At 35.1% G+C, this 25,230-nt stretch overlaps 1 protein-coding gene across 1 annotated transcript in view; it reads left to right on the top strand.

The window, feature by feature from the left end:
- Positions 1 to 25,230, top strand: part of ADGB (androglobin) — a 192,999-nt gene that overhangs the window by 91,923 nt on the left and 75,846 nt on the right. The window contains exons 12-18 of the mRNA XM_008074020.1: positions 2,775 to 2,865; positions 12,974 to 13,103; positions 17,400 to 17,437; positions 18,321 to 18,503; positions 19,109 to 19,172; positions 22,357 to 22,459; positions 24,609 to 24,750. Coding sequence (XP_008072211.1) covers positions 2,775 to 2,865; positions 12,974 to 13,103; positions 17,400 to 17,437; positions 18,321 to 18,503; positions 19,109 to 19,172; positions 22,357 to 22,459; positions 24,609 to 24,750 — 751 coding nt within the window. The remainder of the gene's footprint in view (positions 1 to 2,774; positions 2,866 to 12,973; positions 13,104 to 17,399; positions 17,438 to 18,320; positions 18,504 to 19,108; positions 19,173 to 22,356; positions 22,460 to 24,608; positions 24,751 to 25,230) is intronic.

Genomic DNA, 25,230 nt, shown 5'->3' with positions numbered 1-25,230 from the left:
AGCAGGTCGAGGCTATGGTGGCCGGGAGCGGCCACTGCACTCCAGTCTGGGCGACAGAGTGAGACTCCAACTCAAAAAAAAAAAAAGATTATTCACATTTCAGAACCGAAGCAGTTAGATTCCTGTGTAAATTGACCAGTCGTAGCAAGATTATTCTTTGAGTGATGACACTTTTACTATTAGTGTGATAAAAATGTAGTTGGTAGCAAATAATATTAAAACTCAAGTTGTATATATTAAATCACCAGAGTGAATGTGTAATGTGGAAATCACTCGCATATCCTGTAGAGCATGGTCTTTGAATTACTGATTTCTGTGTAGAAATCTTATAGGAATGGAACTTCTGCTCTGAACTGGCTCCTGTGTTAATATTGTCCTTAGCCATTTAGTGAATGACAGTTGCCTTCAGAAATAAATGGGTCCCCATGGGCTCAGGGAAGGGAGGGTGTTGTTCTCATCTTGTTCATATTGTCACAATTCATTTTAAATTCCACACAATCCATGTTTAACTCATTCCTTCAATGCTTTATTGTAAGTCTTCGTTCTTACTCCTTTTTTCACAAACACCAAGTTTGAATGGAAGAGGGACCAAGATGACGAGAGAAGAGACCATAAATAAAAATATCAACTTTAAAGCAGAAGCATTAGTATAGGGGAGGAGATTAAAATAAGAATCACTAGCAATTAGAAAATTAACTCATAATTTATGTGTGTTTGTTCAACATAATAGCCTTCCCCTAGCTAATTTAGCATTTGTAATTTTTTAATGGAGTCCTATGGATTATACATGTGCATATGTATGTTTTTTATATAGATATTCTGATTTCAAAAAGTTCAAGTTATTTTTGTTCAAAATAGTATTTTAATTATATTTCTGTGTTAATTTCCTGGCTATTGCATTTCTTCTCTGTCTTTTCTAATACCTCATTGTTTTCTATTAATTCATATTCTAGAGGTTATTGCATTAGGGCCTACATACTGAGGTGTGTTACTGAATGAACAATAAAGGCAAAGTCACAATGAACATACATAGTGCAGTTTACCAAAGGCATCTCTGCTAAGCATATACATATGTGTTACATGGTGGCACCATGAATCATGAATTATGACGTCTATCCAATTGGTAGTGGGAATGCCATTGAATAACTATGGCTCTTGCTACCACTTCAATGTTGCAGGCTATTCAACTTGCAATGGCCAATCCTTCATGGCAGGTGACAAGAGAACCAATGTACAGTGAAATGCACAAATCTCAGTGATCCAAAGACAACAATAGCCACATAAATTGGAATATTTACCTGTTTCTTGCCTACTACTTCCTACCGTAATGTTATTTATATTTTAAAAATATAAATACAACCATTAACCATGTAATTTTCCTCACATTTGCTTTCTGCCTACATTGACACAACCAGTACAGCTGGTGGCAAAGCTTTCTTTATCATGTGTTATCTTTGCCAAAAAAGAACAAAGATGAAAAAAATATCTGGTTTGGATGGAGAGAAAAAAATGATCGGTTTGTCTTTCTACTTAGACCAAATTGCCTCTCCCCTTCCTGTTTAATTATTTTAGTCAATTCTGTACATTTCCTGAGTTTCTGTAGTGGGTTGTTGGTAGCCACAAAGTGCATCTGCTTTTTGGGTTACAAAAATTTCCTAGACTTTCTCCTTCCCGCCCTCCTTCCTCTTCCTTTCCTCTTTCCCTTCCTCCTTCCCCTTCTTTCTTTTTCCTTTCTTTCTATTCTTTATTGTCTTCTTGAACCAAAGATCAGTATATATAACACTTGAAAGATTAAAAAAATTCCTTATTTTTAAATGCCATATTTTAGTTAAATGTATGGAGCCTCTTAAAACAATTGTTTATTCAGAGCATCAAGGAATAGTTGAATGAAAGGAAGAATAGCAGATATGCAGGTAACTTCTGGTTTTGCTACTGGTTGTTGTATAATTCTATGTAAGTAAACATTTTTTTATAAACAGGGAATGAACATCTAACAATTGTTGAGATTCCTTAATGACAGTATCCCACCTAGAGGCTCACCATGTAATTGTCTTTCTTAAAGAGAATATTAACAGAGAATAAGAGGAGGATCATTTTAGAAGATAGCATAGAACAATCAAACAAAATTTATGTATACCGTGTCATAGCCTCACATTTTTTCCTAATAGTCACTGCTTAATGTTTAATTTCAGTGTTCTCTATGGTAACGCATAGACCGTGTCTCTTATTCATGGAAAATTTTTTACTTCTAGATCAACTTCAGACTCCTTTAGGAATATCCACAAATCCTCTTTGACCGGCTGCTTTCTTATTTACTTGTGACTTTTACTTTGTTACAGTTTTGTCCTACTACTACAACATACATATTTTAGTTCACATTTCCTCTTCATGTCCTAAGCGATTGTGTTGTAGAGATTAACGAAGAGAACACTTTTTTAGTAAAAGACTTTTACAGATAGTCATTCCTGAATTTGAAGTAGCAGCAAATGCCAAGTAATAACTCGATAAGACATTGTCACTTTCTCCTCTGAGACTTAATTGTTTCATAAAATCTGGAAAGCAACTGTGAAGAGTAGACAAAAGAAATCTAATACTGGGAAGATCTGTAAACTCTTTCAATTAAAAAGCTTATGTCTTTGTACATTCCTATTTAACTATTAAAATTTGCTGAGGAAATAGTTAATCTAAGCAGTACAGTGTCAAATGTTAAATTCTGCTGCAATCCTACATACTTTTTTAAATGTACATCACCCTTCCTAACTACTACTTTTTAGAAATAATAATAAAGAAGCCTGATCAGTTCCTTGAGATCTCGAGTCCATTTTTGAATTATAAGATGACTCCATTTACAATTCCAACAGAAACGTAAGTATATAACATTCTTTCTAACAAATGCATCTTGTTAGAAAATGCTTCATGATGTATGTGGTTAAAAGTAACACTAAATGGAAACATTTTGAGGATTGTTAATTTAAGAATATGGTCAAATATATGTAAAAACACATTAAGGAATATTTCCTTGACCTCTTATAGCTTGTAATTACATTAATCCACTTAACTAACAAACATTTTTGCTCACCTTTTATATGTGAGTGTTATGAACTGAATGTTTGTGTTCCTATCAATTTTATATGTTAAAGTTCTGATCTCTGACTATATTTGGAGATAAAGCCTCTAAGAAAGTAATTAAGATTAAATGAGATTATAAGGCTGGGGCCCTGATCAGATAGGATTAGTGTCCTTGTTAGGAGAGACACCAGAATTTGCTTTCTTTCTCTCTTCCTCCATGCACACACACAGTGGAAAGGCCATGTGAACACACAGTGATAAGGCAGATGTTTGCAAGCAAGCAAGAGAGTCCTCATAAAAGGCAAACCCTACTGGCATCCACATTGACTGATCTTAGTCCAGAACTGTGGGAAGATAAATTTCTCCTATTTAAGCCACCTAGCCTGTTATATTTTTTTAGGGAAGTCTGAGCAAACAAATACATATTTGTGTAGCAAGAAGTAAGGTGCTACTATAACAAATATCTGAATATTAGAAGTAGCTCTGGAACTGGATAATGGGTAGAGACGGGTTTTGAGGTACATGCTAGAAAAAGACTATACCCTGAAGGGACTTTTTGCAGGTGGTTATGGTAAGGACTCAGAAATAAAGGAGATAAGCAAACTTTCATATTATTAGCGAATAAGTAATAATAATAAGCAGAATGTTGGTAGAAATAATGACATTAAAGGCCATTCTGCTGCAGTCCCAGATGGAAATGAGGAAATCCTTTCATAAAGTGGCAAAGAACTTGATTGAATTGTGATCTAGTTTTTTGTGAAAGAATTTATGAGCGGTGAAATTGGGTATTTAGCTGAGGAGATTTCTAAGCAAAATGTCAAAGGTGTAGCTGGGCTTTCCTGACTACTTATGGTAAAAAATGTGAGAGGAGAGAAAGGAACTGAAAAAGAAATTGCTAAGCAAATATAAAAAACACACAGAGATTATTGGATTATCCCAGCAGAAATACTACCAGTTTGAACTGAAGAGGAATAAAATGGGAAGAATGAAGGGAGGCTGTGAGACTTCTGGGACTTGACAGGATAGGGCCATAGAGCTACTCAGCTGCAAACATGTGTTGTTTTTTAAGAAAAGGCCAGAATGATCCCAAAAGTGATTCAGAAATCATTTGGGCCACTACTCCCACCGTTGTCCTAGAGGGCAAGTTTTCTTCCTCCTCGATTTTGGCAGGCCAGGTAGGCTGCACAGAGAGCTAAGAGGGCCACCCCACAGAACCATAGGGTGACACTGTTCCCCCTCTCCCCCAGTGACTGGAATGGCAAAGTGTCCAAAAAAAAGGATTATTCTTGAGCCTTAAAGTCTAATGATGATCATTCTCAAGTATTAAGAGCTAATTAATGTAATTTGGCTTGCTAGGTTTTGAACTTACTTAGGACCTATCGTCCTTTCCTTCTTTTCTATTCCTCTCTTTTGGAATGGGAGTGTCTATCTATGCCTGTCCACCATTGCATTCGGAAGCGCATAACTTGTGTAGTTCCACGAGTGAGCTCACAGCTAGAGAGGAATTTTGCTTCAAGATGAATGCTACCTCAAGGCTTACCCACATATTAAGTACATGATATTTAGATGAAACTTTGGGCTTTAGATTTCAGAACTGATGCTGGAATGAGTTAAAGATTTTGTGGCCTGTTGGGATGGGGTAAATTCACTTTGCATGTGAGAAAAACATGAGTTTGGAGAATCCAGGCATAGAATATTATGGACAGAAAGTTTGAGTCCCCCACCAAAATTCATAAATTGAAGCTCTAACCCCACTGTGACTCTGTGGAGATGCGCTTCTAAGGAAGTAATCAAGGTGAAGTGAGATCATAAGGGTGGGGCCCAGAACCAACAGGATTAGTGGTTTTATATAAACAGACACCAGAGAATGCATTTCTCTTTCCAGTGGCTTAAACTGAGGAAAGGTCATGTTACCTGCACAGCTTTAATTTTGTTATGGGCTGCCTAAGCAGACTAATACAGCAAGACATTATATTTCACTTGAAGACAGAAAAATAACACCTTCCTTCTCAGAGATATAACTTCTAGGGAAGGTTACTTGTATAATTATTAGATCACAATAAAGTATAGTAATTGCCATTACAAAGGTATGTCTCAAATTCTATGGTTGTACCTCAAAGAACTTATTTTGCAGAAATAATTAGAACCCTGAATTTAGGAGTACTTGCTTCAATGATTGTGCAGTCTGTGATACAGGTGGCTTTCCTTCTGGATTTCACAGCTCCTTATCTTCATGGGAGTCATAAGCATATTCAGTGTTAGAAGTCCTGACCTTCCTCTCTTTCTCCATTACCCATTCTTACCCTTCCAGTTAGAAGCTCACATTTCAATGACATAATGGAAGCTTAATCCTGAGGGCAAATATTGGAGTCAGCTGTTGTGAAGGTTATTAGATAATTAGCTTACCTGCCCTGGCAAACATTTCTTTCCACACTGTCTACAGACCATGTCTTTCCTCAAACCTCTGCTGCCTTTAATTTAAGATTTACTTGTGAGGTTCTGGATACCATCACTGACTCTGGATGCCCTATTTGTTAGCCGAATGGCATTGTGGGTTTTTCTGCTCTGCTGTTTTGCCAACCATCTGTTCCCCTCTACCTCCGAGGAAAGTATTGCATTACAGCTCTGATCATGGCACTTTTATTTTTCCAGTTCTGAATGATTTTGCTCTTATTTTTTAATTTCTTCTAAGATCCTAGTAGAATGTAGGAGGATGGAAAGGGACACATATGTATCCAGTCTGTTATCTTGAAATGAATGTGAATCTCTGCTTGTGATTTCCTGTGTCGGGGGCTGGACAGTCTCTCCTCATTTGCATTTCATCTCCCATGGCTGTTATATTTTTTTAGGGAAGTCTGATTTCTCTCTTCTTCATCCAGTTAGACCCAGAACTCACCCTACTCCATGTCCCATTCCTCAAAACCAACAAAACAAACCCAAATCAAGAAATATACTCATTCAAATTATTTGCATATACAGCAGATTTTTCTGACGACTTGATGGAAAGTATTGAAAGCTTGAAGGAGGCATTATATCTTGTATTTTGGTCATATTTGAGCAACACAAATAATTAAAAGAAAACATTGGCTACTTTTGCTCTGAAACCACCCAGCCACTCAACTGTTGGGGATTCTCATGTCATCATTGTCCATAGTCTCCTAAGCTTCTCACCATGTTGAACAGTCTTTCTGTCTTTTCCCCACTCCCCTCTACTTTTTTCATTCTTACTCAAAAGCAGGCTAGCTTGCCATTTTTGTTTTGTGCTGTGTCCTCACCTCTTACCTTACCTCTCCATCTTAATCAAGGGCCTGCTGGAGCCACATTCAGGAGTTCAACAGCAAAGTGCAGGGAGTGGAACTCGATGTGAAACAGCACAGGGAATTTGAGGCTTCTCCTTTGAAACTGATCTCCCTTCCTCCTTAATAATCTGGGCCTGCCCCAGTGATCTCCCAAATACCTTTAAGGTCATTCTTCATTGTCTTAGAAAATAGGTCCTGGATTATGTTTAAATGGCTGACTGATCTCCCCATTGACTCGATGGATAGCTCCTAGATTCTACTGAGATGACCAATTTATACTAATCTCCATATCAAATTTGGCCACATCTTCAGTGTTCTCTTTCAAATAGACTTTCTAATTTTTCCAATATGGATAGACTGAGAATTTTCCAAATCTGTTTCTCTCTTCTAGCATTTTATTATAGGGAGTCAAGAGAAGCCTGACCACATCTTCAGGACTTTGCTAGCAATTTCCTCAATCAAATATTTAATTTCATCTCTCAAAAGTTCTACCCTCCAAAAAACACTAGATCACAAATGTGATTCAGACAAGTTATTTGCCACTTTATAACAAGAATGTTCTTTCCTTTATTGTCCAATAACATGTTTCTAATTTCTATCTGAGATCTCATCAGAATGGCCTTTACCATCCATATTTTTACTATCATTCAGTTCACAACCACATTTCTCTAAGAAGATTCAGGCTTTTTCTATAGCTCTCTTTTTTTTCCTTTTTTGGGTCCTTATAAGAATCATCTTTAAAAGCCTGTATGGAAATGTAGGCTTTTTCTAGCATGTAACTCAAAACTCTTACAGCTTCTATCCATTACCCAGTTCCAAAGCTGCTTCCACATTTTTAGACAGTTGTTATAGCAGTAAGCCCACTTGTCTGCATTGGTTTTCTGTCTTAGTCTATAACCCAGGGACTTGTGAACAACAAAAATTTATCCCTCACAGTTCTGATGACTGGGAAGTCCAAGATCAAGGTGTCAACAGATTCATTATCTGTTGACCTGCTTCCTCATACATGGCATCTTCTCATTGTGTCCTCACATGGTGAAAGGAGTGAAATAATTATCTTCGTGTCTTTAACAAAGGAACTAATCCCATGCATAAGAGAACCCCCATGACCTAATTACCTCCCAATGGCCCCACATGCTAATACCATTGTTTTGTAGTTAGGATTCTAACAATGGGGGGAAGGATACACACTTTCAGACCATGACAACTTTCTTAGTCCTTCTTCTAGCAAATAATGTGTTGTTGCAAGGTATTTCCTAAATACCTTGAAGAATACTCTTCTTCCCCTAAAGAAATAACCCGAGAAACTGTTAAAATTGTGTTAACCATTTTTTATTCTCTTTCTCTTTATGGAGACATAGAAAGTCTTCAAATATTTGACAACATTTATATGCACCACTTCAGTCTTTTCTTATGATTAGGTTGCTAAACATGCAAAAGAATACTGTATAAGTTATTTTCCATTCCCATCAGACTTTTCAGTTACAAAAGTCAATGAAATTTCTTTTCCTATTAAAGGTACTATGAATTAGACTTCTGTCATGTGCAACACAAACGATCTTAACTGATACTGCATATAATATAAAAGAATGCAATGTTTTCACTGTCATTAATTTGATCAAAATTTGTGTTATATTAACTGATTGTAATGCACATATTATTGATCTATTAAGCAGTACCTTCCCTTCTTAAGCAGAGCATACTCAAATACTTTCTTGTTTCCTTGAAAAATCACACTCAGCATTATTACTATACTATCTTCTTATGCCAAGGGGGCCTCAAGGACTTTGAGAAGCTACAATTACCCAAATATTCAATGACCCCAGACTACTGGTCCTTTCTGGGTTTTGTTTCTTTGATTGGTTTAGTCATAGTTTTAATTTTGCTTTCACAGTAATAATGATTTCTTTATCAGTGATAACTGTCTGCTTCTAATATCCTTGCCTCCTCCAAATTTGCCTCTGATTTGATGAGTGTAATGAGTAAAATCACCTAATTTTTAGAATTAGTTAACATCAATTTATATATACTCGTGATGAAGAACTTAAGGGTTAGCATATGGACTTTGCATCTATATTACAATACTTAGATGTTTAATATAGTACCTTAAGAAATAACAAATACCTAGTAGGTATTAATTAAACTGAAAATATTTTGAGGCATCTAAGTTATTCAGAATTTTTTTATGTTCTGTCCAATATGTGGCTATATACATTTTATTTTAAGTTAATTAATATATAGCATTATAAATTAAATTTATTAGTGGTATTAACCACGTTTTAAGTTCTCAGTAGTCAAATATACTAGATAAACATTTTCCTCATTGCATAAGTTTCTTCTAAATGTTAAAGGGAATGCGTAAGCGACCTGCTCTTTTTTTGTAGCATTTTACTATAACATTATTATTATATTGTTTTTAGTTTTTGTCATTATAACCTATAGTTCTATAAATAGATTAAAATGAAATAAGCTAACTCATACAACATAACTAGGTAGAAGTTCCCCCTCTTATTGAAAAGACCAGTTGAAAGTAGTTGTCCTAATATGATAGTTAAAACATTCTGACCTTTGTAATCAATCCTATTTCATGAATAAAAATTTATGTTTTGATGAAAAAATGTACTAAAATTTGTGTCAATGCAGTGGTTACAGGAAAGTAATGCTTCTAGGTTTTGCCTTTATAGTAATAAATACCTATTTTAAGATAAATTTTTAATTAATTAAAAGAAAGCCTACTTTGAATGGTCTTTATAAGCCTAAAACTTAAAAAAAAATTGAATGAGCCCTTTTATCCCATAGATGTCTAAATAAAGAATTGGAAGATATAAAAGATTTACTGGCAAGGGCACTGTTGTTTTTGTGAGGGGAAGCATATTAATTGATCAATGGAAATCTTGACTACAAAAATAAAGACACAAGAAAATATAATATGTAAAACAAAGAATAGGCATGGTGGCACTTGTACCTATAGTCCCAGCAACTTGGGAGACTGAGGTAGGAGGACTGCCTGAGTTCAAGGCTGCAATGAGTCATGACCTTACTACTACCACTGCATTCCAACCTGGGAAACAGTGTCTAAAATTAAAAAGAAAAAAAAAAGGAGAAGAAGAAAAGTAAAAGAAAAAGGCAATATATTCTGTGGGAAGTCAGAAGAGTGGTTATCTGTGTTGAGCAGTATTGTCCATGATTGAGACATGCCTCTCACAGGATTTGCAGGGTGCTATTAAAATTCTTCGATCTGAATAATGACCGTGTTTATTTTGTGATGTTTTACTACATGTACATTTATTAATTTGGAACTTTAAAACATATTTTTTAAACTGCAATAAAAGTGTATTAAAATTTTTGAATGGTCTATATCGTAGGTCACATATATAATGACCACTAGATGTGGTTTTAGCCTTCTCTTGGATAGACTGTAATCCACGATAGGATTACGGGCTGACAAGAGAAAAGCACTCAAAATTTAGATTAGCATCCTGTTCCTTGTACTTTCCTCCTTTCGGAGACTTTTTTACATCATAGACAGCTAATTTATATTTTTATTTACTCTACTTAAGTTTAGAAAATTTGAGATAGTCTTAAAATATTTTACCTTTAAGCCTCTGTCAGTTCTATGCATCAAAATTTAAACACTGGAAAGTGAATGGAAAAGGACCCCTAAGCCACAACTAGTAGCCAAATATTGGTAGTTAGCAATCCAAGCCATACGTGACATCTTTACGAACAGAAAAGACAATTTTCTGCCACTTCGGTTTTAAAATGTTACAAATGTGTAAATCTAGCTTTTCTCAAACTTGTGTTTTTTTGTTTTTGTTTTGTTTTGTTTGTGTTTTTGTTTTGAGACTCAGAGGTCTCACTGTGTTGTCCAGACTGATACTGAACTTTGGGGTTCAACCAATTCTCCTGCCTCAGCCTCCTGAGTAGCTGGGAATTCAGGCATGCTCCACCATGCCTACCTTCAAGCTTTTGTTTTAATTTCCAATACATCTAATTTTATAATAAATCTATTAAGCTTCATAATGTTTAAAATAAGTTAATTAGCTAAATTCATTTAATCATTTTAAATTGCATTTACAACTTTACAATATTTTTATTTTCTCTTTATGTACTTATAAAAAACCAGAAATGATAGTAAAAAATTTTTTTTCAAGTATTTAAACCATTACAAAAGTCAAATAATCAAACTTAACTTTTCCTATACATACATTCATGTTTACAAACTAAAATTTTTGTATACCTTGTAAATCATATAGCAAAAATTAAATATTAAGCCACATATTTAAAAGCCTAATTTATAGTTTATGTAGCATGCTAAATTGTTTCATATATTATAAAAACCCATGCATAGTGTCTTACTCTGTTGAGGCTGCTATAAAAATACCATAGACTGGGTCTTTGAACAATAAAAATGTGATTTGGTGTCTGGTGTGGGCTCACTTTCCTTTGTAACTTCACAGGGTGGAAGGGACAAACCATCATTTGGTGGTCTCTTTTGTAAGGGCACTCATCACTCAGTCTCCAAATACTGTCACATTGGGGATTAGGTTTCAACATATGAACTTTGGAGGATCACAGTATTCAGTCTATACTACACACAGGTCATTTTTCTAAACTTAAAAATGTTAATGTTTCATAATTTTTTCTAATCAATTTTATGCTTACAGTTACCCACTGTATTAATCAGGGTACTCCAGAGAGACAGAACCATTAGGGAATTGAGATAAGATGGGAAAGATGGAGATGGAGATGACGATAGAGATAAAGAGACAGAGAGAGATGAGAGGGGATTTATTAGAGGAAATGGCTCACATGATTACTGGAGCTGAGAAGTCCCACAATAAGTTGTCTACAAGTTAGGGAATCAGGGAAGCCAGTAGTGTGTAGTAGTTCAGTCCAAATCTGAAGGCCTCAAAACCAGAGAAGCCAATAGTGAAACTCTCAGTCTGAGGCCAAAGTCTGAGATCCTGGAGAGCTGCTGGTGCAAGTCCCAGAGTGCAAAGACCAAAGAACTTAGAGTTTTTATTTGTAACAGCAGGAGAAAGAGGATCTCCCATCTGTAAGAGAGAGAGCCAGTTCACTATTCCTGTGCCTTTTTGTTCTATCTGGGTCGCCAGCTAATTTGATGGTGCCTGTCCACACTGGGTGTGGATCTTCCCCACTCAGTCTACCCACTCACATGCCAGTCTCTTCCAAAAACACCCTCACAGAAATACCAGAAATAATGTTTCACCAGTCATCTAGACATTCCTCAATCAATCCAGCCAAGTTGACACCTAAACACCCACCACGATGATGATTTTGCCATTCCAAATTATTTCTGTTTATTTCTCAGCTAATTGAGTTTGCATACTGATCAGAGACTCTGTGGGTTGTAAAACTTGGCACTGCAGACCACAAGACAAATATTCTCCCAATTTAAATAGTCATACCCAGCCTTTTAGAATCCCTATGCCAATAGGGACCGCAAATGGGTTGATTTCATAACCTGAATTCCCTAAGTTACTTATGACTTTCTTGTATCTTCTTTCAGCCTTATTACTTGATTAAGGTGGATGAAATTCTAATACCCAGAAACAGGTGACTTTATCACTTGATTAGATGCAACTAATCTATCCACTGCTTGAATCCTTTATGAATTCATTTGGATATTTATTTTATCTGGCAGAGTTTAATCAAAGATACGTGAATGGCATTTTATCCTATGTGAAAGACGTATCTCTTGACCTGTTTTGCTGTGCGGAGTTCTGAGGTCCACGTAAGAGCAAGCCCTTTTTTGGCAAGCCCTTGAAAGTGACTGCTGTCACAACTTTCTGTCATTGAACACTCACTGTAGCAATACTCTCCTCTACGTTTACCCATTCTTGGCTTATAGCCTTGTTTGGTAGAATTGGAGACTCACAAATATGTTTATGCTACCCTCTAGTGGCTTTTTCATGCAAGTCAGAGAAGTTTTGATAGAAATTAATTGTTTTACAGAACTTTAACTAGAAAAAAAAAATCAAGTTGATGGTCTATACAGACAGAATTTAATTTTATATTTGGAACACACTTAAAATACATATACTATGAAAAATGTCTTTTTATTGTTCCTATAAAATTCTCACTATAGCAAGATAATTTGGAGTCATATCAGCAGTTAATTGAAAGGAAATACTGTGTACTTGGTAAGCAAGTATAAATGTCACAGTTATAAACTTAAGTGCTCAAAAAAAAAAAAAAACTTAAGTGCTCAAATTTATAAATAAATTTTTGAGTATGAGCCCTCTTTCACTGGCATATTGCTTTAATATTTGATTAAATCAGTTATAAATATCAAAATTTGTTTTGATCATCTAAATCCAAAGATGACTACCAAACAGTGTTCCAGAAATTTTTTAAACACATAGTGTTCCAGTAATCTGTAACATCAATACATTGACTGATGCAGACATTTTTTTCAGTAGTTCAGAAAGTTATTCAATGTTTTAACATAAAGTTTAAAAAAAAACGTTGTTGGAAATGAACAAAATCTGAACTTGCTATTTCTGACAAAACTGCATTTATTTATTAGTAATTTTAAAAAGGAGAAAAATAATAAGTTTAGGTTTTTGTTTTCCCACTAGGCATTATGTGAATTCTTTTATTAAAAAAGGGATGTCTCCAGGATCTGACTTACCTTCCCTCACTGAAGTTGATGAAACTGCAACTTTTAGCCAGACGGACTTGAGTCAAGTAATAGGAGCTGTATCTCAGGTAACTTTGTTACTCTTATTATTAGCCCAACTCCTATTTATATTTTGTTTTAATTTTTAAAATTTTATTTTAAATATGTGGGGTACAGTTCAGGATTAGGTATACAGGTGGTCATTGTACAGGTCTACTTTTGATTCCCACTTTGCCTGGTTTGAGATGTTACTCTTATTGATGTTATATGTCCCCTTCCCTCCCCTGTCAGTTTCTGGCTACTGACAATCCCTTTCTTACAGCATTTTAGTAAATGTTCAGGGTCCACTTATGAGTAAGAAAATATGGTACTTAGTTCTTGTTTCTGTGATAAATTACTGAGTATTATAGACTCTAAATCCATCCAGTTTCTGCGAAGTCCATAATTTTGTTCTTCTTTATAGCTGCATAATATTTTATCACATAATATATGCCACATTTTTTGTATCCAGTTATTGGCCCAACTCTTAATGACAGATTTTTTCTTAAATTGTGAAATATATTATGCATACAAAAGAATGTATAAAATGCATCTGAACAGTATAAAGAGTACTATTAAAATAAATGTCTCCTGTATCTCTGACCTTGGTTAGGAAATAGAATATTCAACTGCTATAAAAGTCACCTGTGTGTTCTTCTGGGTTATATTTCCTCTCTGCTATTCAGACTTTGGTATTAAACAACTCCATACTAATTTTGCAAAGTATGTATATTTATAAATGATTTGTGACTTAGTTTAATCGTTATATGTTTTAGTAGACTCATATTAATTCTCCTATTACTTCTCTCATTTTAACACGTTTGTGAGATTTGTCTCTTTTGTTGCATGTCACAATTTATTCATTACCCCGGCTGATGTTATTTATTGTATAACTATGCTACAGCTTTTTAAATCTATTACAGAGTTAGTGGCTATATGTATCAATTCCTGTTCCTTGCTATAGTAAGCAGTGGTACTATAATGTTTCTCAAATATCCTCTTGACGTGTCCTCTTGAAACATGTACAAGAATTTATTTAGTTTCAAGGTGCAGAACAGTTTATGTACTATGACTCCCCTTGACAATTCTGTAAAACTCTAGCACACGTTGGAAATAACTCATCTCTTTTTGGATGTTAGTTACCCAAGCATTGTTGATCAGGAACAGTGGAAAGCAGTATAGCTTCTGGGTTGGCACTGTGAGATCATACAATTTCAAGTTGGCCAGCTATAGGTCACAGGAGTATCTGTAGACAGAAAAATATGACCATATGAAATACAATAGGTCTAATACTTGCTATAATTTCAAAGCAGTGATCAGCATCATGTTCTTATAAAATATTTGTAACAACTGTAACATAACATAAAATACTGCCATTCCTTTTGTTGATGGGGTAACAGTTATTGCTAACAGCATTGTGGCTTCTTGCCTTCACTGATAAGTTGATAATTAAAGAAAATGCTGAATTTCAGTTGAAGATGTAATTTTTTTCTAAACACCCATGTTAGTGGCTTTCTAAAATTTAATTTTAAGGGAGACCCCTCAAAAAAACAGAATTATCATTTTGGAGGACTGTCCCTTTATAGTACAGGCTTCCTCTGCTAGGTAAATGTTCTAGGACCCCATTGGTAACAATGCACCAGCTAACAGTGTTGTGAGAGACTGCATTTGGATCAGTGAATTTTTTTGTGGCAAGTATATGACTAGTTCTTCCACCATGACAACACACCTATCCATACCACACTAAGTGTTCAGCAGTTTTTGACCAAAAATAGTATGATTCCCATGTCTCACCCTTGTTACTCGGTTTATCTCTTCCCGAGTGACTTTGCTTTGTTTCCCTTATGAAAAAGTCCTCAAAGGAAAACATTTTGCCGATGTGAAACAAAAAAGGCAGAAGCACTAAAACGCATCAACATCGATAAGTTCAGAAACTGTTTTGAGCAGTGGAAAAAGCATCTCGATAGATATATTGCATCAAATGGAGAGTACTTTGGAGGTGACAAGTAACATGTAAAAATAAATACACAGTTTTTCACAAGTAAATTCTGGGGTTTTTAGTTCCTCCCTCATATGAGCCTCAGGGGACACTGGATTAGGAAACACTGCTCTGGGACATGAATCTGGGAGCATAGTTGATGAATCATAGAACGTTCTCCTGTATAAACTTCCAATAAAATGCCAAACAATTTCCCAATGTGGGTGTATCAATATTTACACACGTCAACACTAGATGAAAGTTTTCTTTGCTCTACATCCTGGCCGGAATTTGATATTGTATGTTTGCTAATGTGAGGGTGTAAAAGGGTATATTTTTTAAATTGTTAATATGTTGACATATTAAAATTTTAAAAATACATATAAAGCATATGTAAAGAAATCTTGTTTTCATTTATATGGCTCTCTATCCCATTTTCATCCCTCTGCCCTCTGTAGGAAACATTCAGAATCTCTTCATGTAAATGTAAAGATAAACACATGAACATACATAAAATATTCCACAACCTCCTCTTTTTTCTACTCAAAATTTAACAAATTTTTAAAAATACTTAATACATACTGGTGATGATTTCAATCTATATTAAAAGAATATCTCATTCTTAAAGTTGCATACTTTTTCATTATGCAAATGAACCATACTTTATTTCTATAAACCTCTGTAGATGGACTCTTGAGCTGATTCAAAACTTTTGCTATTATTATTATTGTTATTATTACTAGAGACAGGATTTTACTCTGTGGACCTAGCTGGAATGCAGTGGCGTGATCCCAGTTCACTGCACACTTGACCTCCTGGACTCAAGCTATCCTCCCACCTCAACCTCCCCAATAGCTAGGACTACAGGCATGCACCATCATGTTCAGCTAATTTCTTGATATTTTACAGAGATGAGGTCTTGCTATGTTGCTCAAATGAGGTCTTGCTATGTTGCTAGGCTGGTCTGAAACTTCTGGGCTCAAACCACCCTCCCCCTTTAGCCTCCATAGTACTGGGATTACAGGCATGAGCCTCATCTTTTGCTGTTATAAATAAGGTTTCTATGAATGATTTGTACATGAAGTAGAATTGTTTGGTCAGTAATTAAAATTCTATTATAAATTTTAATAGCTATTGCCAAATATACTTCAAAGATTAGCACCATTTTTTATTCACACCCAGATTATATTAAAGTTACATACTTAGACCCTCACAAGAATGTGTGATGATTCTTTTTTCAATTTTTTCCAACTATATTGATAAGAAAAAGTAGTTTATTGTATTTTGTATTTACACTGAACAGATTGTTGATGTGACTGAACGTCTTTTTATACATTTACTACCATTTTTTGTTTGTGCTGCTGTGCAATGCTTACTTTTACCTTTTGCCTAATTTCCCTTTGGGTTGTATGTCTTATTGATTCATAGATGTTCTTTGTAAGAAACTAGAGACATTCTTTATTAGTTATGTGTTTCCTGGGTTTTAAGCAAGTTTATCTTATGGTGAGAGGGGAAATGAGGAAGGGGTGATGCCAGGCTCTTTTAAACAACCAGCTCTCAGGTTAGCTAATGGAGCTAGAACTCTCTCATTGGAAGAGCACCAACCAGGCGCGGTGGCTCATGCCGTAATTCCAGCACTTTGGGAGGCATAGGTGAAAGGATTGCCTGAGTCCAGGGGTTTGAGACCAGCCTGGGCACTTGGTGAAACCTTGTCTCTAAAAAGAAAAAAAAGAGCGCCAAGCCATCCATAAGGGATCTGCCTCCATGACCCAAACACCTCCCACTAGGCCCTACTTCCAAGAACGGAAATCACATTTTAACATGAGATTGGAAGGAAACAAACATCCAAACTATGTCAGTGAGTTTCTACCATTGTATCTTTTATATTTATTTTAATTGTATTCCAGAGAAAACAGAGTTGTGCATATAAATTCTACTTAAATTTTTTGTTAAGATTTTCAGGAACCATTTATGTAATTGAAACTAAACTTTCTAGGTTCTGTATATTATTAGCCAATTATAATCTCATTAATTACTCTGTATTAATGATAGGTTCCTCATGCCAAATAACATGTCTATTTAGGGACATTACTCTTTTAATTACAAGGTTCAATCATTGAGTAAATTAATATATTCTGTGTTTCAATGTCAGAAACTTAAACCCTCAGTCAATTAATTAAATTCATGTCTTTTGAAATTTAAGGTTAAAAATAATTTTTTTGTTAATATATTTTAGTAAGTTTTCTCAGAAATCTTTCTTCAATGTCTAGAAAACTATATTAAATTTTGTAAACTTTGGAGCTATAGATAACTATAATATTTTGTTGAACTTAAAATGGTTTCTTAATTTGTTTCTTTTAATTCCCAGAGAGCTACTACTTCACAAGTTGTACTTGGAAAAGGTAAATTAATAATCTTCTCATGACTTCCCCGCCCCTCAATGGACATCAAGACATGGAAAGAATCTCTGCTTCTTGATAACTTTTAGCTGACTCTGGCTCTTGGCAGTCTCTCTACAGTGTTTCCTCTGGTTTGTTGAGTATAATATGCTCTGGGCAAAAAAAAAAAAAAAAAAAAAAAATTCACTTGTTAAATTCAAGCTAAAAATAAACATAAAAGACAAACTGATCAAGGATTCATGAGTAAAGTTCACGTATTTTAATGCATGTACCTTGTGATCAAAATACTGAAACCACTGTAAATTCCTTAGTTCCTAAATAATAACTTGGACAAAACTCAAATTCAAAAAAGGGTTGTGTGACATGTACATATATAAAAATTTGGATCTAGAAGTCTACAAGAATTTTATGACATTACTTGATAAATATAAAATAAAACTATAGAATCACTGACTGTGGGGAGTAATTAGTTTACTCAAACACATTTGTTGCAATAGATCTTTCAAGTTTTCATCTCCCCTTCTGTTGTCTGAGCCACCCCTTCTTATAAAAATATGTCCACCCATAGCAGATTTTAAGTACACAGATAATTTCTGTTATGACTTCACAATCTCTAAAAAACATACACACAAATTTATGAAAGTGATTTTACATTTTCTGAACACTCTAATATGCATAGAAGTCATGATTAAATTCTCCTAAGTATATAAAATGTGTCTCTGTGTGGACTTCCACAAATTTGAAGCCTGCATGTAAATTATTATCTCAGTAAATATTTTCCCCAAAAATAGACTTTGATATTTAAACTCCTCTTTTTGTTTTCCATAATTTAATACCTTGCTACTTAACAGTATGAGGTGTGCTTGGCATGTTTGTCTTTTACTATGCACAGATGAACAAACAGACCTTGGATTAGGTGACGCCCATCAGACTGATGGATTTTACTTGGAAAGAGATTTGGTCAGCCAGACAACAGCAACACAGGAAAAATCTCAGGAAGAACTCACAGCAACGAATGATAGTGTTTCTAAAGAAATATGGTTAGATTTTGAAGACTTCTGTGTATGCTTTCAGTAGGTATCCAGACGTGATCCATCTGACTATGCTGTAGTGGTTAAATCCTGAGCTACATTACTATACAAGTTCAAAATAGGATTTATTTTTGTGTCTTTGATACGGTGGTTATATAATCTATTAATTCTTAACTATCATTCAGAGCCAAGCAAATATTAGCCTGTTGTTGGTGCAATAGCAAATAAAAGCTTTAGAAGGGAAAAATAAATATGTTGATTATCTGCACAGCACATTAATAGCCAAGCCAATCTCAAGACAGTTTCAGCTTCTCCTCAAAGACTTATTTGTTAATGTGTTACCTTTTGTTGCAAGAGTCAATCATTTAATACGATTCAATCATTTAATAAACATATTCTGTGTCTTAATGACACAAACTTAAACCCTTAGTATATACTAAACTCAGTTCACATCTTTTGGATATTAAAGTTAAAAAGGTTAATTTATTCACTAGAATTATTCTTGTTTCTTAAGGGTAACCAACTCGATACAGTTGTTATAATTTTTAACTTTCTCCCTATAATTATTTGATTATAAGAAACTTAGCATATAGTACTACTAGTGTTTGCATGTAATGACAACAACCTGTTATAAATATTTTTTTCAGAAATATATATATTTTTCACAAGCCGAGTTCATATTGCCTTAACTTTCAAAAATCAGAATTTAAGGTAAATATAATTTCTTCTATTCCCCTTCTTACATTTAAATTTGGGGGAGATTCACACGAGTGAAAAACACCTTCAAATTTTCTCAAGTATTTCTAAATGTGTAACATAATTATATTTTAGAAATTAATTTTCAGTCTTCTACTAATCCCTTATTCAGATAATAAGCAAAATTTCACCAGTTCATATCTTCAAATGTGATCCATCTTACTATGTTGCAGTGGTTAAAACCTGAGCTTCATTATTATACAAATTCATATTAGGAAAATCTTGCTTTATGAATAAATGAAGGTGATGCATAAATAAGCCAAATAGATTTGGTTTCAATTAGTATTTGCTGACTGGTGGATAGTTCCTAAATCATAAACACATTTCAACCATCATATCTGGATACTTTAGGAAATTTTTTGTTGCTTTTAGTTTTGTTTTGTTCTAGTTTTACCCATGTGCTGCCTCTGCCTGGAATTTCTTCCCTTTCATTTTCCTTATCCTCATTGTCTTTGTCCAGCTAATGCCTAGAAGTCCTTCAGAACAGGGCAGATGTCTTGACTCTGTGAGGCCTCCCTTCCCTGGACATGGAGTCTGGGTTAGGAGGCTCAACTTTACTCTCTGTATGCTCTGTGTTTATCTAGCATTAACCGCCCACCATCCCAACTGGCTACTTGCTTTTCTGTGCCATACTGTCCCCTATTTGATGTTAGGATCTTTAAAGGACTGTATCCTTTTGTTTACCATTGCAAGACCATTTCTGGCCCGAAGTAGGAATGCAATACAAAAATTGTTGAATAAGTTAATTAACTAAGTTAATTAACGAATCTTACATGGAAAGAAATTGGGGGAAACTTATGACACATATTCTGGGAAACACAATTGTACTGAAATTTGTATGCTTTCCTATCTTAGGACAAGGCCATAGAAGCCCCTATTGATAATCCCACACCTACATGAACAATATTCAGAGGTGGGGGAAATAGAGAGTCTTTAATAAAACTTTTCCATTGCACTTGTAACAGATGAAAACTCAGGCAGAAAAAAACCTATTGAACATCCTGCCAGAGGTGTTCTGCAGCTAGTGGCCTACTCTGAAGATGAGAATCAGATCTGTGATAGTAACTGGGGCAGGAAATAGTTCACCTAGTCCTGGGGTCCATATAAATACCTTGAGGAATGCTTTGATTTTATAAAGATAGCCAAACTGTTCATTAGGACGAGCTGAAACCAGAGCATGATACAAGAATAATGTACAGTGTATTTAGGCATGTTTCCATATTTAAACTATTGTCAATAATAAAATGACAATTGCATATAGGTGTTGTAGGCCCTGAATTAGGTTCTTTATTGCGTTAACTATTTATAGTAAAGAGTAGGAAAGAGGTATTATTATAATCATTTTCCATCTAAGGGAAATGAAGCAGATCAACTTTGAGATAATGTATGTAAGCTGCTTAGAGGAATGCCTATTAGTAAGCGTAATAAATGTCGGCAATCATTTACCAAAGGCAGTTTGCATAGAAGTTTTTGTTGCACATAACATTATAATATAAATGTGTGTGTGGCAAAATGGTCAATTGTTCTTTATTCTGATCATATTCTTATGAAGTGATGGTAAATAAAGTTTTTTTTTCTTTTAAATAACTCAGCTTGGCAAAATAAAATAATGGCATTCCTACACGAGTCTTTCATTTCCCTGAATTTTTTTTAACATTCATAGTTTTTCTTGGAGGGTTGTGGAATGCAAACTTGATGGTATCTAGTATGGCCTGAAAGGAAGGGTTGGCTGTAGTCTGACTCCAGACACTCCTAATCTTAGTGGCCAGCCAACCTGGGGCACAAAGCCTGAGGTCCATCCTCAGCACATTCCATAGATGTTTCCTTGATCCTCAGCGTGGGGATGGGGCAGAAGCCTTCTGAGGGCGCCATGTGCTCACACGAGGGCAGAGTCTCTCTGTGTGGCCTTCAGGACCACCCTGCCCACAAATTCTCCCACCCTTAAAAATGGCAGCAAATGAGCTCAGAGCAGAAACTTCTCCTCAGGCATGCACGCTAGAAGGAGAAATTCAGGGTCCTTCACATTTTCCGATAGTGAATATTTGAAACAACTATCAAATCAATATGTTTCAGCTGAAAGGGAAAAAAAGTGAAATGAAATTTCAAATGATAACCAATGTGACTACATTGAGTCAAGCATTTCTAACAATCCTGCTATACTTGATTAAATACAAGGTTTCCTTTTTCATAGCATTACTAGAGATTTTTCTTTCCTATATTAACTGATTATTTAAATAATGTGGTAAAATAATATAAGCATAATGTGAAAATATTTATAGTATAGCAACAATTACATTCATTGAATACATTTGCCATATGCCTTCATTCAAAATTATGTTAGTGTACTGAGAACTTGTGAGTCAATAATAACACAGTAGTCAAGAGTACCAACCTTAGAGTCAGGCACTTAGATATACCTACTTTTGAATCTCACCTTTGCTACTTACAAACTTTGTGACCTTTGCCAGATCACTTATCCTCTCTGTGTTTCAGTTTTTTCACCCAAAATTAGGGGCACTAGAAGTACCCATATAGGATGAATTGAAATTCTATAATTTAACCCTTATGTGGCTACCTTTCAAGGGAAGTTCTGAATTTTATTCACTCCTTTATTGCATCTCCAAAATAAAATTCCACAGTCTGGTATATCAGCAAGCAATGAGTAAGTATCTGAAGATCCTGTGAAAGAAGGAAGAGGGCGTTTATTTCAAATATTATGCCACCCTGTAAAATACCTTAATACAACCCCATTAGACATTCCTATTCTTTGCTAATGTTACTCTGTAGTCTTCTTTCTGATGATGAAGCCATTCTCTGAGCATTGTTCAGCCCAGTCTCCTCCTCTCTTTCTCATTTCTGGAATAAGCATGGTCCTTTTGTTTCCAAAGAGTTCCTTGGCTCCCTTTGTTATGGTGGCCAGTCTCACACGGGCACTGCAGACTAGCTTCCATAGACTGTTGCCAACATCCACCCAGTATGATTTTCTTCATATTATTAAACCCATAAATTACTCATTGTGGTGTCTAGAGCATAGTTTCTTGTAAATAGTAAGTATTGCGTTATATTACCATTAGAAGTGAAAAAATAACACCATTAATGGACTTACATTAAGTATGATAATTGGTCTAATTTCTTGTAGTTCTCAGAAGAACGTGTGTCCTACTACCTATTTGTGGATAGTCTAAAACCTATTGAACTACTGGTTAGCTTTTCTGCATTGGTACGTTGGGGGGAATATGGAGGTAAGAGAGCTTTAAGGAAGTAAGTCTAAAAGCCCAGATCATGTTCAGGCTAGGGATCATGCAATAGTAAGATTTTTAGACCATGAATGAGGGAACATTTTCCCTTTCCAGAGTTTCTCCAGTGTCCCACATGACCAACAATGGTACCTCCTCTGGGGATGCTCTCACTCCTGGACATCAGGGATTACACTCACTCTTGCCTCCTGCACCTATCATGGGTGCATTCATCTGTGCTCCTTTCTGGAGTACCTAGTCATTCTGCTACTGCTGCTGTTGTTGTTCTCTCACTTGAAAATATCATTATTCTTAATTATTTCAGCATCTATTGAAAAACCAACGATTTTTCTTTGATTTGACAATTACAACAGTCTTTTCCTCCATCCCACCTCGGCCCTCTACCTTCATGGTTATGCCATAGACCTTATCTTTACCAATTAATGCATCATGTCAGTCATCTCAATTTCAAGCAACTCACTCTTCAGTCACCACCCTGTGAGTCTCCAGTTCATTCTCTCTAGAACTCCCACACCTACAATCTTTGACTCCACTGGGACCTTAGTCCCTCTACCCTACCATATTGTTTTATCCATCACAGTCGCGTCCTTTTATCTCCCTTTCCCAACATGGCTTCCATGATCCCTCACTGAAATCCTTGCACATACCATCAACACACTTGCCCTTTTTGTCCTCTCATCCTGCCTTCCTGGCAAAATCCCAATATTGGTAAAACTCAGCAGTGTGCCTAATCCATGGTTGCAAAAGAGCAGCTGAGCATGACTGGAAGGAGGTAAACAAACAAACATAGCTGTTGTGCCTAAAATTGAGGAACACAAATCTCACAAGGCCCAAAGCACTACTAGTATTTCTTTAGTTCATTCATTCTCCCACTCTCATTCCTATAGATGTCCATTGCAAACCTTCAAATCTTCTCTCTCTCTCTCTCTCCCCACTTCCACCAAACCTCCAACACTCACTCTTACCCTCACTCATGTTCAGCTGATGACCTTGCTGCAGATCTCACTGAAGAGAGAGAAGAAATCAGAAATCATCCACGTCATCTTCCCACAAGAAACTCTCTCAAGCTCTAATCCACATTCCTTTTCCGATGAATAGATTGTTCCTGCTCCTCTGCAACGCCAAGTCCTTGCACACATGAGCGCACACACACACACACACACACACACACACACACACACAGAATCATTATTAAATAATTAGGCCTGTTTTGTTAAAATGCTCATCTTTAGCTCTAGTTTACAGTACCTAGGACTGTAGGTATAGAGTAAATAGTTTCTGAATGCTTAATGTTGAATGTTTTGCTAACATTGAGGGCAAGGACTTTTTTTTTTACTGAAGTATCTCCAATGTTTAAATGGCATCTAGCCTACAATAGGTGGCTAATAATTACTTGCTGTGTAATAAACTTTTCTAAACTTTGTGATCTAAGTTTAGCATGTCTACCAAACCAATAGTTCTGAAGACACACCATGTCATAGAACATTTAAATTCTATATGCATGAAGGCACGTTGTGACTTTGTATCTTCAGCTCCAGTGTTTTCTGGAAACAGGGAAAAGAGCATTTTGCCCTTAGTCATTGATGAAGACTAGTCCATACAATTTATCCATTTAAAAGAAAAATTTGATATTAAAATTAAATTTTTGTTGGTTACTTGTTATTTTTATATAAAGTCAAAGACTGTGAATTAACGGTAAACATTTAGGTAAAAGATGGGATATTTTGACTTATTTTGATACTATCTTAGAGAAATCTCTTATTTTCTCAGGTATGTTTTTCCCTTTAAAATTGCATCTGGAGAGATATTGCAATTACTGGGGATAATAAAAGTGATGGCATATTACAATGAAAAATGTCTTCCTTTTTCTAATTTACTCATTTCTGGTTTCTGCACTTGAGGAGATGATTATGAGGAGGCATCTAAAATAGGAGAAAGATCTGGGTTCTATTTGAGTATTATTTTCAATGTTTTACCTGAAGTCATTTCCAAATTTTTATGAAAATTTTTAGAATATCTCTAATTCTTGATCATTATTATTAATATTTATGCTGTTACTGAATAAAAGTAATACAAGTGAAGGCCAGCTATGTGTTCACAATCAAATTTCAAGACTTTTTCACTTATCTTAAAGCCTTAACAAAAAACAGCCCTTCCATAGAACCTGGACTTCTAACAGCTGAAACCTTTTCTTGGAAATCTCTGAAGTCACGCAATCTTGTTCTGAAGATTCACACATATGCTACCAAAGCTACAATGGTTCGTCTGCCTGTTGGGTATGGAGTGACTTTATTTATCCCATACTAAGAGTTTTTGAAGGCTTATAAACTATTGATTCCTAAAGAAGTAGACAGTGTGGACTCTAGGATATTGTTTCTTGAAGTAATTTTTAACAAAGTACAGGTCTATTATTATTCTTTTAAAAAATAGTTCCACAAAACAAATCAGTTGAGAAGTGTTGTACAATGAATGCCCTTTTGGAAGATTCATAATTGTCAAAGGTTCTGAGAATTATTTAGTGAACACTACTGTGTAAACTTGTTTAACCCAGTATTTTCTAACATTAATTTACTAAAGAATCTCTTTTGTTTTCTCATAAATATTATATTACTTAGCAAGAGTCCTGATTTTGTTTAAACAGAGATTGAGAAACATTTCCCCTACCAATCTATAGTTTTACCCATAGTTTATTTTTGTTAGATATCATTTTTATTTTATTTTATTTTTCTATTTTAAAGATGTGGGGTACAACTCAG

This window comes from Carlito syrichta, unplaced genomic scaffold (assembly GCF_000164805.1).
Source record: "Carlito syrichta isolate Samal-C Ts95f unplaced genomic scaffold, Tarsius_syrichta-2.0.1 Scaffold316274, whole genome shotgun sequence".
NCBI classification, from domain to species: domain Eukaryota; kingdom Metazoa; phylum Chordata; class Mammalia; order Primates; family Tarsiidae; genus Carlito; species Carlito syrichta.
This window is presented reverse-complemented; position numbering and strand designations above follow the sequence as displayed.